Consider the following 14,105-nt stretch of genomic DNA (forward strand, 5'->3'; position numbering starts at 1 on the left):
AACGACACTGATGGTTTTCCTTAACTTTTGTTGCTGTTTGGTCCCGGCCAAGAACACACGCTCGGAGCTTCCTTCTGGGCGGTGGCAGTGAGCGCTCTCCAGGCCCCAGCAGTAACTACGCTGCACTGCGTGGCTAGGCTGAAGTGTTTTCACCCTAAGGTTTTCCATTAAACCTTTGACTATAAAGTGAAATTAAATGTAAATGTATTTTTCAATTTATAACGGGTTTATTGGTGCAGAGCTCCACCATAAATGGAGAAGCACCAAGCTGGCTAACCTGTCACCCATACGTGTAAGTGGAATACTGCATCTGTCAGAGGGCAGGGAGTCGGGGACAGAACTGAGGCGGCACTACAGCCAAGATTTAAGAGGACAGCTCACTGCGTACCTTAAGGAAAACGGGGAATCAGCAACATTTAGCTTGTAAAATGTATCTGAAGTAATACAGAACTGCTTCCAGGGAAGACAGGAATAGGAAGGAACACCGTATTTGAGCCTTTTGAATTTGTATTTTAAAATGAAGTTTAGGGCCCGGCGTGGTGGTGCAGTGCTTGGGGTCCGCGATCCCATATGGGCGCCGGTTCTACCCCGGCAGCCCCGCTTCCCTTCCAGCTCCCTGCTTGTGGCCCGGGAAAGCAGTCGAGGACGGCCCAAGGCTTTGGGACCCTGCACCCGCGTGGGAGACCCGGAATTGCTAATACTTTCCTCTATTTCAGATGCCACTTTTGACCTTTGTGGATTTCCACTCACCTTTTAGGAAGTGGTTCACAGAGTGTGTTGTTCTACAGGTTCAGAAAGGCTTGCCGTTTCCCCTACGTGTCCCTCGGTCAGCAACCTCCACTCCCTCGTGCCCACCTGCCCGTGATCAGGGCTAAACGCTGGGGCTCTGGAGCGTCCTGGCATCACGCCTTAGAGAACCCAGTTCACTTCGCTTTAGCCTGAGGTGTTGCATCAGTAATGTGGAGATCATAGAAAAGTCAGCATCATGTGAATAAACTGAGCTGGGATTTCAAAACTGAACCTGATGCCTGCCTGACGCGCCAGTGCTTGCCATCACGCCATCACCCAAATCTCCCTCCCACCAAGTAGACAGTTTTAGAATCTAGGTACCTTTATCTTTTTTCATTTAAGATTTTTTTTTGGGCCCGGCGCCTTTCCAATAAAAAAATAATAAAATTAAATCTTTAAGATTTTTTTTTTTTTTGATTTAAGGTGGATATACAGAGGAGGAGAGACAGAGAGGAAGATCTTCCGTCTGATGGTTCACTCCCCAAGTGACTGCAACGGCCGGTACTGCACCGATCTGAAGCCAGGAGCCAGGAACTTCTTCCAGGTCTCCCACATGGGTGCAGGGTCCTAAGGCTCTGGGACGTCCTCAACTCCCTTCCCTAGGCTACATGCAGGGAGCTGGATGGGAAGCAGGGCTGCCATTAGAACAGGCGACCATATGGGATCCCAGCACACTCAAGGTGAAGACTTTAGCCACTAAGCCACTGCACCAGGCCCCTCCTTTATCTTTTCAAATAGAATGAGTTGGCTTTAAAAAAATATTCTTGGGCTCAATGTAGTAGCCTAGTGGCTAAGGTCCTCACCTGGGTATATACCAGGATCCCATAGGGATGTCAGTTCATGCCCCAGCTGCTTCACTTCCAGCTCCCTGCCTGTGACCTGGGAAAGCAGTCGAGGTCAGCCCAAAGCCCTGGGACCCTGCACCTACACAAGAGACCCAGAAGAAGCTCTTTGCTCCTGGATTCAGATCGGCTCAGGTCCAACTATTGTGGCCGCTTGGGGAGTGAACCAGTGGATGGAAGATCTTTCTGTCTCCTGTGTGAATCTAACTTTTCAAGGAAATGGATAAATCTTTCAAGGACGGCCCAAAGCCTTGGGACTCTGCACCCACTTGGGAGACCCGGAGGAAGTTCTTGGCTCCTGGCTTCTGATTAGCACAGCATCGGGTTTTGCGGTCACTTCGGAAGTGAATCATTGGACGGAACATCCTCCTCTCTGTCTCTCCTCTCTGTATATCTGACTTTGCAATAAAAATAAATAAATCTTAAAGGAAGAAAGCCGCTGAACTTGACCGGACAATAATATGCTGGAGTCTATGCTTGGTGTATGCTTGCAATGAAGGTATCTCAACTAAACTTGAACTGTGGTTACGCAAGGGAGGGGTGCGGGGGAAGAACCCACCATGGGGGGAGGGGTGGGAGGAATCCCAGTGCCTATAGAACTGTGTGACATAATATAATGTAATTAAAATAATAATTTTTAAAATGTAAATAAATCTTAAAAAATATAAAAAAAAAAAAGAAGGGCAAGGCGCGGTGGCACAAGTGGTTAAGGTCCTCGCCTTGCACGCTCGGGATCCCATATGGGCGCCAGTTCTAATCCTGGCAGCCCCGCTTCCCTTCCAGCTCCCTGCCTGTGGCCTGGGAAAGCAGTCGAGGACGGCCCAAAGCTTTGGGACCCTGCACCCGCGTGGGAGACCCGGAAGAGGCTCCTGGCTTCGGATCGGCATAGCATCGGCCGTTGCGCTCACTTGGGGAGTGAATCATCGGACGGAAGATCTTCCTCTGTCTCTCCTCTCTGTATATCCGCCTTTCCAATAAAAAAAATAATAATAAAAATAAATCTTTAAAAAAAAAAAAGAAAGAAAGAAAAGGCATAGTGCATAGGTATAAATGCAAGAAGCCATTCTGCTGCAAAGGGTTAAAAACAAACACATTCAATAAAACTGAGGAACCCGGGGAAGCATCAGGGACATTACTCACCCGCGTTCATTCAGGCCGACATTCTCTGCTCAGAGCCACAGAGCGGAGCACAAGCACTCTCGCAGGCGAGGCACTCAATCAAAACACCTAGTGTCCAACTAGATTACAACTCAGTCAGCTTTCACAGAGGCAAAATGAAATACACTTAACCTTCAGCTTCTTTATTTTGTTTTAGACAACTGGACAAGGCATCTGCAGTCTAGAACACTTCCTTAACAAGCAGTAAACAAGTGTGAAAGGTTACTGACATATAAAAGGCAAGGAGAGAAGATCATGATTGTCCAACAGTGAACTTGATTCCCCAAATAAATTATCTTACAAAAATATCAAACACATTTTCCACTTTCATATTACTGGTAAAAATGAAAACAAACAAAAAAAAATTCACATTAAACTACCTGTAGGCTGACAGACCAAGTTAAGACCATTATTTTTATATTTTAAGTCCTTCAAATAAATATGTTACACAGATTCAAGAAAAAAATAGGTCACAGATTTTCCTTTTTTTGGTCCACTAAAAGACCATTTCTAAAACAACTGCCCCTAAGCTGGACTGCAGCTCATACCTGCACACATAACTCACAGGGCTGAGGCCCGGCCCCGCGTGGCCCCTGCGTGCGACACGCTAACACTGCTCCGGGCGACCTGGGGAAGGCCTGAAAAGGTCCTTGGGCTAACTTGAATCCAAGGACAAGGAAGGAACTAAAGGAGATTAATACTTGTCTATTTCAGACATTTGCTCCAGCAACTTAAAACAAACAAAACAAAAACCCGTCTATTGCTTTTGGGACATAAAAGGTCACTGTACGTGGGACAAAAACAACACTGACTACACAGGGCCCGCAGCCGGCTCCCGCACAGGCACGTGGCTGCTGGCCTCTCTCTGGTCCACTCCGATTGTTTTAAAGCCTATCAGAGCCTTGGACCCCACATGGATATTTCATAATAATGTTATACTACATTTTACTAATAACCAACTCTGGGAAGAAATACAATGAGAGCACATAGGGATTTCTGTACCTTGCTATACTTGAAAAACTGACTAGATTTTTTTTGTGTGGTGGGATACTTCAGCTACCAGTGTGCCCAAAGCAGAAGTGACTGAATTATAGTTTGGCCAACATTCAAGTCTCTTATTGCTAAAATAGGATCAAATGACTCCAGTAAACACAGTCCATTCCCAATGACCTCAGGGATAAACTTTTTTTTTTTTTTTTAATTTATCACAACCAAAAACAAGGAACTGCTACAGTAAAACTGCCAACCTAAGGCAAGCGTCTGAGCCCCTAAAACACGACCACTTTCCACCCAGGATAGAAAAATGAGCATCCAAAGTAAAGTGAGCCACAGGACTGATCAAGTGACCAATCAAAAACCACTTCTCGGTTGTTGGAGCTAATAGTAACTCGAAGCTTGAAGCTCCCCCCTTCGTTGCTGCCGGCCGTCCCGAGAGTCACGGCTTCTATGTCAAACGTGACGGTGGATCCCGAAGTGACTGCAGGCAACTGATTCGTCATTTCTTTCCCGTTGACAAAAACTGCACCTACAATGTCAAGGCAAAGAGGCACTTGGACGGGAGCAGTAACTGTAAGAGAGCTCAACTCCCGGACACAGCTAAGTTCCTGACTCAGCGGAACACAGCCCATGCACTGAAAACCGTCATTTAACCCCCTCTGCTAAGAAAACAGAAAAATCATAAAAAGCCTTAATCCCATTTCAGAGTTCCGGTTCAGAGCTCCATAGCTTCCCACAAGAGATTAGGAGTTCTGCACAAGGGGACACAGCCCACCCTGCACAGCAGCGAGCTGGCTTCCCAACGCACACACAAGCACCGTGCTCCACACAAAACCTGAATCCACACCAGAAAATGTGAAGCTGCCTCGGCATGATTTTTACAAGTATGACTGCCATGAAGGGACTGAAAACGCCACAGATGCATATACAGAGAGGGCCCTTTCTCACTGGGTATTTGATCTACTAATAAATATGTGAGAACTTAGATGCTCCAGGCTCAAGGCATCAAGGCGCAGAGTCCTGGCTCAAAGGCCAGCCCTGCTCCTTCCGAGCACCCAGAGTTTAAGCCAAATATTAAGCCTCCCTGGGATTCAGCTGTCAGCCCTGCTAACGTGGGTACCTCCGGAAGCTGCAGCAGAGAGCCAAGGACCTCACTGGACCCACAGCTGCGGACACGGGGAAGCAGCGGGCACTTACCGTTGGTGCTCACACACACAGCCTGGTCCCGCTGCAGAGACTCGCAGCCGTTCTGCTTCTCCGCACACACGCCCAGGCTGTCTCTCCTGTCGGGCTGGCCTACAGTTTCCACCCTGTGGATGACACGGGAGGCTCATTTCACCTTCTTGTTTATTTTACAAGATTGACTTGTTCTTCTTTATTCCAAAGAGTGACACAGAGACAGAGAACGCTTCCACCCTCTGGGTCACTCCGCCAAGTGGCTGCAATGGCCAAGGCTGCTTCACGTTGCACATCCCTCCTGTGCAGGTGGCGGAGCACTCGGGCCAGGCCCCGCTGCTCTCCCAGGTGCATCAGCAGGGAGCTGGATGGGAAGTGGAGCAGCCGGGACACGTACCCGTGCCCATTTACGACGCTGGCATCGCAGAAGACAGCTTTACCTGCTTGCTATACCACACCACCAGTCCATATATAATGGTTTTTGTTTATTTTTTTTTTTATTTTAATTGTAAAGTCAGGTATACAGACAGGAGGAGAGACAGGAACATATTCCATTTGTTGATTTCATTCCCCAAGTGACGACAGTGACTGGACATGATGAGCCGATCTGAAGCCAGGGGCCAGGAGCCTCTTCCGGGTTTCCTATGTGAGTGCAGAGTCCCAAGGCTTTGGGCTATCCTTGACTGCTTTCCCAGGCCACAAGCAGGGAGCTGGATGGCAAGCAGGGCAACTGAGACACGAACTGGCACCCATATGGGATCTAGCAGTTCAAGGTGAGGACTTAGCTGTTAGGCTACTGCACTGGGCCCTCTTACATCATTTTAAAAGAACAATAAATGAAATGTAATAGTTAAAGAAAAAGCTTGGGACCCTGGCTTCGGATCGGCACAGCACTGGCTGTTGTCACTTGGGGAGCGAATCATCGGACAGAAGATCTTCCTCTCTGTGTCTCCTCCTCTCTGTATATCTGACCTCGCCAAAAAATAATAATAATAATAATAATAATAGTAAATCTTTAATTAAAAAACAAACAAACCAAACGAATGTGTCTCCTGCAGTCGTCACCTGCCCGTGAGTGCCAGGGATTTCTGCCTCGCTGAGACACTCATTTAGAAGTAGATGACACGGAGTGGATGTGGGGGGCAGAAGGGAAGACACCGGCTGGTACCCCCGAAGCCCACATGGAAGTGCGGGCGTTGGAGTCCTGTCTCCACTTCACTCTGCTTTTATTTGAGATGCAGATTTACAGAAAAGGAGAGATTTTCCATCCCCTGGTTCACTTTCCCAAATGGCCACAATGGCTAGAGCTGAACCAACCCGATGTCAAGAACCAATAGTTTCATCTGGGTGTCTGCTTTCCCAGGCCAACAGCAGGGAGCTGGACAAAAACTGGGCAAACGGAGACTCGAAGGTGGACTGTGTCAGTCAGTGGATTCTGCGGCAACCTCATCGTGCTTGGAGTGCCGAGACTGGCAGCAGTTCATAACCGTTGAACTACCAAAACCACTTGAGCAAGACCCTCGGAGCATGCCCCACATTGGGGACCTGGGGTGTGTGGGAGACTGGGTGGGGCTTCACCCTTTATTTCTCCCTTTACCTCAGATGCAGGAAAAAAAAAATGTGGGAAAAATAGTCTTACCCACTTTCTTATATCCCTTGAACCTTTGTGCCCTAATTAACTATGTAAAGATTGTCAAAAAATAACAGGAAAAAATTAAAAAAAAAAAAAAAAAGAAGAAGTGCAGCAACCAGGACTTAAGCTGGCACTGACTCGGGATGCTGGTACGACAGGTAGTGGCTTAACCTACTACGCCACAACACCAGACCCCTGGCTCCATTTCTGACTGCAGCTGGCTGTTAACACACTCCTTGGGAGGTAGCAGGTTTCGTTCAGGATCCTCACCATGCCTGTGGGAAACCAGGACTGAGTTCCTGTCTCCTGATTCCGGCGTTGCCCAGTTCTGAGAGCTGTAGGCATTGGGGAGTAAATGGTCTACGAGAGATCTTTCAGTCTCTCTACCTTTCAAATAGAAGAGATCATAATTTTCAAGGAGAGATAATACACTTGTAACAGACCCAGTACAGACAGCAGGCAACACCCCTCTAAAGCTATTGCAGCTATGAGCGTTAATGTTTTGCCTGGACAATCCTGTCTGAGGCAGCTGAAGTCTGTCCCCTGTGTTTGAGCAATCTGTTAGGAAGAGGAGACGTACATACAGAGCTCCTGAAATCTACACTACGGTCATGGGCACATCAAGTGCAAGGGGTGAGCCGGTGAGAGGGGGCCCAGCCCTGCTCCAACGCCGCCAGCTGGCCCCCGGAGACGGCTGAGAGCAGCTTCTCCTCCTGGCAGCAGCCCCGAGGCGGCAGGGAAGCAGGCCGGGGCACCCCAGCCAGAGACGAAGTGGGTGCCCAGGAAAGCAGTTGGCAGCTGAGACCCGGCTCGGGCCGGCACAGGCCCAGGGTGGGCTTTGGGCCCCCTGAGCTCAGAGCACTCACACACCCGCACAGCTTGTACACCTGCAGGCTGATGAGAGCGAGAGCAACCGAGAGAGGGAGAGCAAGAGGGGCTGCGGGCAGCCGGCCAAGGGGACGAGGGGGCACCAAGACAGATGGCAGGCCTGACGCTGCTGTGCCCGCCTCCCCAGAAGGCTGCAGAGCCAGCTTCTCAGCAGAGATCCTGTAAGACAGAGGAAGGAGAAAAAACAAAACGGAAGAAGAAACTGCCAGCCAGAGCAACTTCTTCTCCAAATGTTTCTTTAAAAATAGGAGAGAAATCAATATTCACCAAAGGGAACAACGACTGAGCAAGTCTCCACTCCGCTTGTCAGACAAGCCGTGCTAAGGCCCTCCAGGCTGAAGGGTGCTGCACAGCAACCTGAACCCACAATGCGTTCTGCTGGAGAGAAATGTGACGCTGCAGGATGCGGAGGGCAGCTTTCACTGAACCAAGGATACAAACACAAGGGGATGTGGGACTGCTGCGGTGGCACAGCCGCTTAGGCCACTGCCTGCAAAGTCTGCTTCCCACAAGAGCACCGGTTCAAGTCCTAACTGCTCAACTACGATCCCGCTCCCTGTTTCTCAGATTATCCAAAAGCAATAATCATTGGATGGAAATACCCCAAAGCAGAAACTCCTCCCTGACATCCTGGACAGCCACCTCCACAAACAAACTAAAAGCCAATATACAGAGTCCAAAGACCTGCACAAGGAACCGGCTGGCTTGGCTCAGCCAAGTGTGAGAGAGCGCTATGGGGGCAGAGCTTCTGCCTTATCCCCCTACATCTGTGCTAACAGCACACAGCCACGTGAAAAGCATCACATCTTATCCCAGAAGACAACTGCTGTGGCGAAACAGAAAACCCCAGCAGAGCTGCACTCTCCTGGGACCGTGACGACAGAGCAGAGGCCTGCTAAACCAAACGAGCGCCTTCCTCCCGGCAGACACAAAGCCCCCTTCGCAGTGCCCAGGAACAGTTACATTAGACCTGAGCTCTTTAGAAATGATGTGTGAACTATCAGTGTTAAAGGCTGCTCAATCCCACACAGAAGGAAAGATCTCCTCAAACTCAACTTCATTCAGAGGGGTGAAGAATTACTATTTTTTTTTTAAAGATTTATTTTATTTATTTATTTTTTTGGAACTCAAATATACAGAGAGGAAGATCTTTTGTCTGTAGATTTACTCCTGAAGTGGCCGCAATGGCTGGAGCTAGGCCAATCCGAAGCCAGGAGCCAGGAGCTTCTTTCAGGTCTCCCACATGGGTGCAGAGTCCCAAGGCTTTGGGTGGTCCATGACTGCCTTCGCAGGCCACAAGCAGGGAGCTGGATGGGAAGTGGAGCTGCTAGGATTAGAACCAGTGCCCGTATTGGATCCTGGCACGTGCAAGGTGAGGACTTTAGCCACTAGCCTACTTTGCTGGGCTGTGAAGCATTACTGTAAAGCCAAGCCCAGCACTAAATCAGATTCACATATTCCAAATGACCCCTTCCTCGCAGCAGGCGTTAACACCAGCCCTGCAACACAGCCTGTAGTCCTTGACATTCCTCCTGTGAAGCAACAGTGTTCAGGGGGCTGGCGCTGTGACACAGTGGTTAAACCACTGCCTGCAAGGCTGGTATCCCTCGCATGGGGCATGCTAATCTTGTCTGCATCGCTCCAATGTTAGTACATGTGCTGCCCAAGCAAGCACACACTGGTATCCCACACAGTGCCGCTGCTCCACTTTCAATCCAGCTCCCTGCTAAGGTGTCTGAGAAAGCAGCAAAAGGTGGCCTGGATCCCTCCCAGGGAACTCCAGGCTCCTGGTTTCAGCCTTGCCCATCCCACGCTATTGCAGCCATTTAGGGAGTAAACCAGCGGACAGAAGATTCTTTCTGCCTCTCTTCCCTCTCTGACTCTGTCTTAAGTCTGTTTGTTTGTTTTATTTTAAGGAAAAAACTCCTGACATAAACTAGAAACTAATACTTTGTCTTTATCTACGTGGCCCATCTGGCCCTCCCATTCTTGTCTTCCACTTAAGTGCTGATGCCTGAAATTCTTTCACTGGAGAAATTCCTCCTCTCTGTGTGGAGGAAAAACACTTCACACTCAAACAAAAAAATGACAAAAATGCAAAAAACACAATCCTGAGCTGGGCAAAGTCCCAGTTAATCACCTGGCCGGAGTGACCCTGTGGCACAGTCTTGCAAGAGCACAGTGCCAAGAGCAGCTTTCAGAGGCCTGAGGTGTGAGGCCAGTCAGCAGACGGAACGGTTAAGTGAACTCAGGTAACTTGTACTGCTTTACTGAATAAGCACCCAATGACTTAAGAAACAACCCTATGTAGGCCTGGCAGTGTGGCCTAGCGGCTAAAAGTCCTCGCCTTGAACGCACCAGGATCCCACATGGCCGCCGGTTCTAATCCTGGTAGCTCCGCTTCCCATCCAGCTCCCTGCTTGTGGCCTAAGAAAGCAGTCAAGGACAGCCCAAAGCCTTGGGACTCTGCACCAGCATGGGAGACCTGGAGGAAGTTCCAGGCTCCTGGCTTTGGATCGGTGCAGCACTCGCCGTTGTGGTCACTTGTGGAGTGAAACATTGGACAGAAGATCTTCCTCTCTGTCTCTCCTCCTCTCTGTATATCTGATTTTGCAATAAAAATAAATCAATCTCAAAAAAAAAAAAAAAAAAGATGGGGCCTGGTACGGTAGCCTTGCAAGTACCAGGATCCTATATGGGCTCCAGTTCTCATCTCAGCAGACCTGCTTCCCATCCAGCTCCCTGCTTGTGGCCTGGAAAGGCAGTCAAGGATGGCCCAAAGCCTTGGGACCCTGCACCCATGTGGGGGACCCAGAGAAGGTTCCTGGCTCCTGGCTTTGGAACAGCTCAGCTTCAGCTGTTGTGGCGGCTGTTGCAGCTGCTTGGGGAGTGAATCATCGGACGAAAGATCTTCCTCTCTGAATATCTTACTTTCCAATAAAAATAAATAATTTTTTTTTAAAATGAGAGGACACAAAATTGTTATGTGAACCTCAACCGGAATCAGGTTTACTTTCCCCGTGTAAAGATACAGGAGAAGGATTGGCATGGTGGCATATCAGGCTAATCCTCTGACGGCATCAGCATCCCATACGGATGCCAATTCAAGTCCTGGCTGTCCACTTCATATAATGCTCTGCGTTCATGGCCTGGGATAGCACAGCAGATGGCTTAAGCCCTTGGTTCCTTGTACCCACACAGGAGACCCGAAGAAGCTCCTGGCTTTCGATTGGTTCAATTCCAGTAGTTGTGCCCATTTGGGTAGGAGAGTAGCAGATGGCAGATCTCTGTCTGGCTCTCCCTCTCTCAATATTTTTAAGCAAAATAAATAAATGTTTAAAAAACAAAAGGGAAAAAACCCCAGCAGCAATAATAACAGACACAGGGCTCTAACTGGTACTACCTCTACTCAGTGCATCAAGTCAGTTAACCCAAGTACCAGCACAGAGTAAATGCCACTTAGATATGAACTGCAATGACATCAGCACATTATTAGCATAATAATGAGCTAGCTCTGAGCTAGCTGGCCCAACCTCTCATGGCGCGAAACCTCTACCACCGCACAGAAGTGCCTCGTGTCCAGAAGGCTCACTAACGCGAGTATTTCTGTCCATAAAGATCTGATGGGGAAGGGACATGTTATCTGAAACAACTTCTGAACAGTTGGTGAGTAACTACATAACTGACACGAGAGCCCCCACCCTCTCTCTTGCACGCTCCCCTACACCCCTAGGTTCTTCTGTGGTTACAAAGCTGAGCTTCAGGTATAACACACAGATGTGCTCATCCCACATCAGATGCTTCTGTGTCAGTCTGGCCGTCCTTGCAGTCCCGGCTTCCTCTAACACACACTCCGGGAGGCAGCAGGTGATGCTCAAGAACTCAAGTCTCTTGGGCCCGGCGCGGTGGCGCAAGTGGTTAAAGGTCCTCGCCTTGCACGCCCGGGATCCCATATGGGCGCCGGTTCTAATCCCGGCAGCCCTGCTTCCCTTCCAGCTCCCTGCCTGTGGCCTGGGAAAGCAGTCGAGGACGGCCCAAAGCTTTGGGACCCTGCACCCACGTGGGAGACCCGGAAGAGGCTCCTGGCTTCGGATCGGCATAGTATCAGCCCGTTGCGCTCACTTGGGGAGTGAATCATCGGACGGAAGATCTTCCCTCTCTGTCTCTCCTCTCTGTATATCCGCCTTTCCAATGAAAAAATAATAAAAATAAATCTTTAAAAAAAAAAAAAAGAACTTGAGTCTCTGCCACCCGTGCGGGAGACCCACCTAAGCTCTGGATTCCTGGCCTTGTCCTGATCTAGGTCTGCAAAATTTTATAGGACATGTGAGAAACAAAGGATGGAAAACCTCTGTCCATCTGTGTATCTCTCTGCCTTTTAAATAAATAAAGATCAATTCTTAAAAACAAAACAGCATATAAGTCAGATAAGGCAAAACAAGAAAAAAGGAAATTTCTCAAAACTTGAATGAAAAAATCAAAGGCCTTCTTTCAGGGCCGACTCTCACAGAGACATGGTCTTACAAACGCACCAGGTTAAAGAATCCTGGCCGCTGAACTAAGAGAAATCTACCAAGTACCAAGGGCTGTACTCACCTTACTTCATTTAGGATTCACGGTCACCCCAGAAACAGAGTTTAGATAACTTAAAAAGAGATATAAAGACACCTCCCCGAAAGCACACTGCCTGTGGAAGCTGAGCTCAGGCTGTGCCCTGTGCACTGCCTTCACCTGCCTGAGGCGCAGCAGCTGCTTGACCGAGTACTTGCCTGAATGTTAACGTCTGCCCACAGAAGTACGTCGGTGCGCTGGAGTAGAGGACCCCGGAGGACTCCGAATCATTCCGGAGGGCTATATTTCTTCGACTGCTCAGACTGTACCCCTCAAAGCCAGGTGTCCACTCTTTTAAAAGCAAAGGTCAAGGAAATTATTAGAATCTCCTGTGGGATATTGTAACGGAGACACACAAAATCAAACTTGGAAGTGGGAGAGACTACTTACTTAAAGGTCATGGGGAAGCTTTGCAGAAAAAAAAAAAGGAACAGGGTTTCAAGGTCAGTGCAACAATTTCAAAAAAAAAAAAAAGAATCTCGTTCCTTCTTGGACAACTCAAGCATAGAAAAACAAAACAAGTGTTTTTGCCTGTCTAATAATATCACGGCTCAAACATAACTGAGCTTATTCCAACTTGACCAAGAACTTATTAATAAAGGAATCCATATATTAAACAACTTAATGCAGAAGAGAGACTAATTGTAAATAGTAAGTTTTTAAAGAAAATGTTTGCATGTACATTATTCATTTTAAAGATATTTATTTATTTGAAAGATGTTATAGAAAGACAGAGAGGGGAAAGACAAAGAGAAAAACCCTCCATCTGCTGGTTCACTCCCCAGATGGCTGCAACTGCCGGGCTGGGTCAGGTTGAAGCCAGGAGCCTGGAACTCCATCCAGGTCTTGGGTAGCTGGCAGGGGTCCAACCACTGAGCCATCCTCTGCGCCTTCCCAGGTTCACTGGCAGGGAGACAGATGGGAAACTCAGCAGCCAGGACGCATCACTCACATCAGACACCAGCATCTCATGCGGTGGTCAACCCACTGCTCCATCAGAGCAGTTCCAGATACTTCTTAAAGATTTCAAAAATCAGTATCATACGCACATTTTTGATATTTGGTTTTCAGTGATCCAAGAATACTGTCAAACATTATTTTCAGACTCTGAAGAACTAATAAAAACAAAATTCACACAAAGTAACTTGAAGAAAAGCCGTGCCCCAAGTTGTCCTCCCAGTTCAGAATGCACGCTTAGAGGGTTGTCAGAAGGCCCAGCACTTGACTCAGGGGTCAGGAAGCTGCTTGGGACACTTCCCTTCCACACCAGAGTGCCCGGGTTTGAGTTCTGGTTCTATCCCTGTTTTACACTCCTAGAAGGCAGCGGGTGAGTGCGCGAGGGATGGGTGCCCACAGGTGGGTCCCTGCTGTGCATGCAGGAGACCTGGATTATCATCCTGGCTCTGGTACTCAGGCGCTTAGAGTAAACCAGCAGATGTGAGCTCTCTGTGTCTGTCTCTGCCTCTGTATCTAACACGATTTTGTAAAACTAGAAGGAAAGTACTATATGCTTCCCACAGCATGCAGCAGAGCCTCGGGAGGGAGACGGAGACACATACCATGAGGCACGAGCGTAGAATGGCCGGTCTGAGGGACGCTCCAAGGACTCCACTCCTGGCGGCCATCACCTCGGGCACAGACTCGGAACTGGTAATCGACGTTGGGGTCTATGTGCAACACTATGAACTCGGTTTCAGAACCCACATACACGTCCTCAAAATGATTTGAGGAACATTTACGGAACTGAAGCCTGTAATCCTGGGCCGTGAAGTCATCATCCACCTAAAGAGAAAGACTTCATGTTAGAGTAACATGTTAGGGTATCACCTCCCTCAACAACACGGCTTAAGAACATCAACCGGGACTACGTAGTGAATACAGGCCCAAGTACCCCACAGGGGCTGTTCTGGGGAGACAACTGGGTTTCTGTCATCCAGGGCGAGCAACTGGCAGGAGCTCCTCACTACTGGCTTTGCTGACCCAGGCCCAGGTGTTGCAGGCACTTGGGCAGT

At 48.7% G+C, this 14,105-nt stretch overlaps 1 protein-coding gene across 3 annotated transcripts in view; it reads right to left on the reverse strand.

The window, feature by feature from the left end:
• Window positions 1-2,692: 2,692 nt before the first annotated feature.
• Window positions 2,693-14,105, reverse strand: part of CRLF3 (cytokine receptor like factor 3) — a 30,564-nt gene continuing 19,151 nt past the window's right edge. For 2 of the 3 annotated variants that reach the window (XM_041001717.1, XM_041001718.1), the window contains exons 5-8: window positions 13,653-13,875; window positions 12,252-12,384; window positions 4,983-5,095; window positions 2,693-4,314 (exon numbers count right to left, since the gene is read on the reverse strand). In XM_041001717.1, the coding sequence (XP_040857651.1) occupies window positions 4,058-4,314; window positions 4,983-5,095; window positions 12,252-12,384; window positions 13,653-13,875 (726 nt within the window). In that variant the 3' untranslated portion in view covers window positions 2,693-4,057. The remainder of the gene's footprint in view (window positions 4,315-4,982; window positions 5,096-12,251; window positions 12,385-13,652; window positions 13,876-14,105) is intronic. The other variant, XM_041001719.1, reaches the window with a different exon arrangement.

This window comes from Ochotona curzoniae, unplaced genomic scaffold, assembly GCF_017591425.1.
Source record: "Ochotona curzoniae isolate NIBS_2020 unplaced genomic scaffold, NIBS_Ocur_1.0 scaffold_2453, whole genome shotgun sequence".
In the NCBI taxonomy this organism is placed as follows: domain Eukaryota; kingdom Metazoa; phylum Chordata; class Mammalia; order Lagomorpha; family Ochotonidae; genus Ochotona; species Ochotona curzoniae.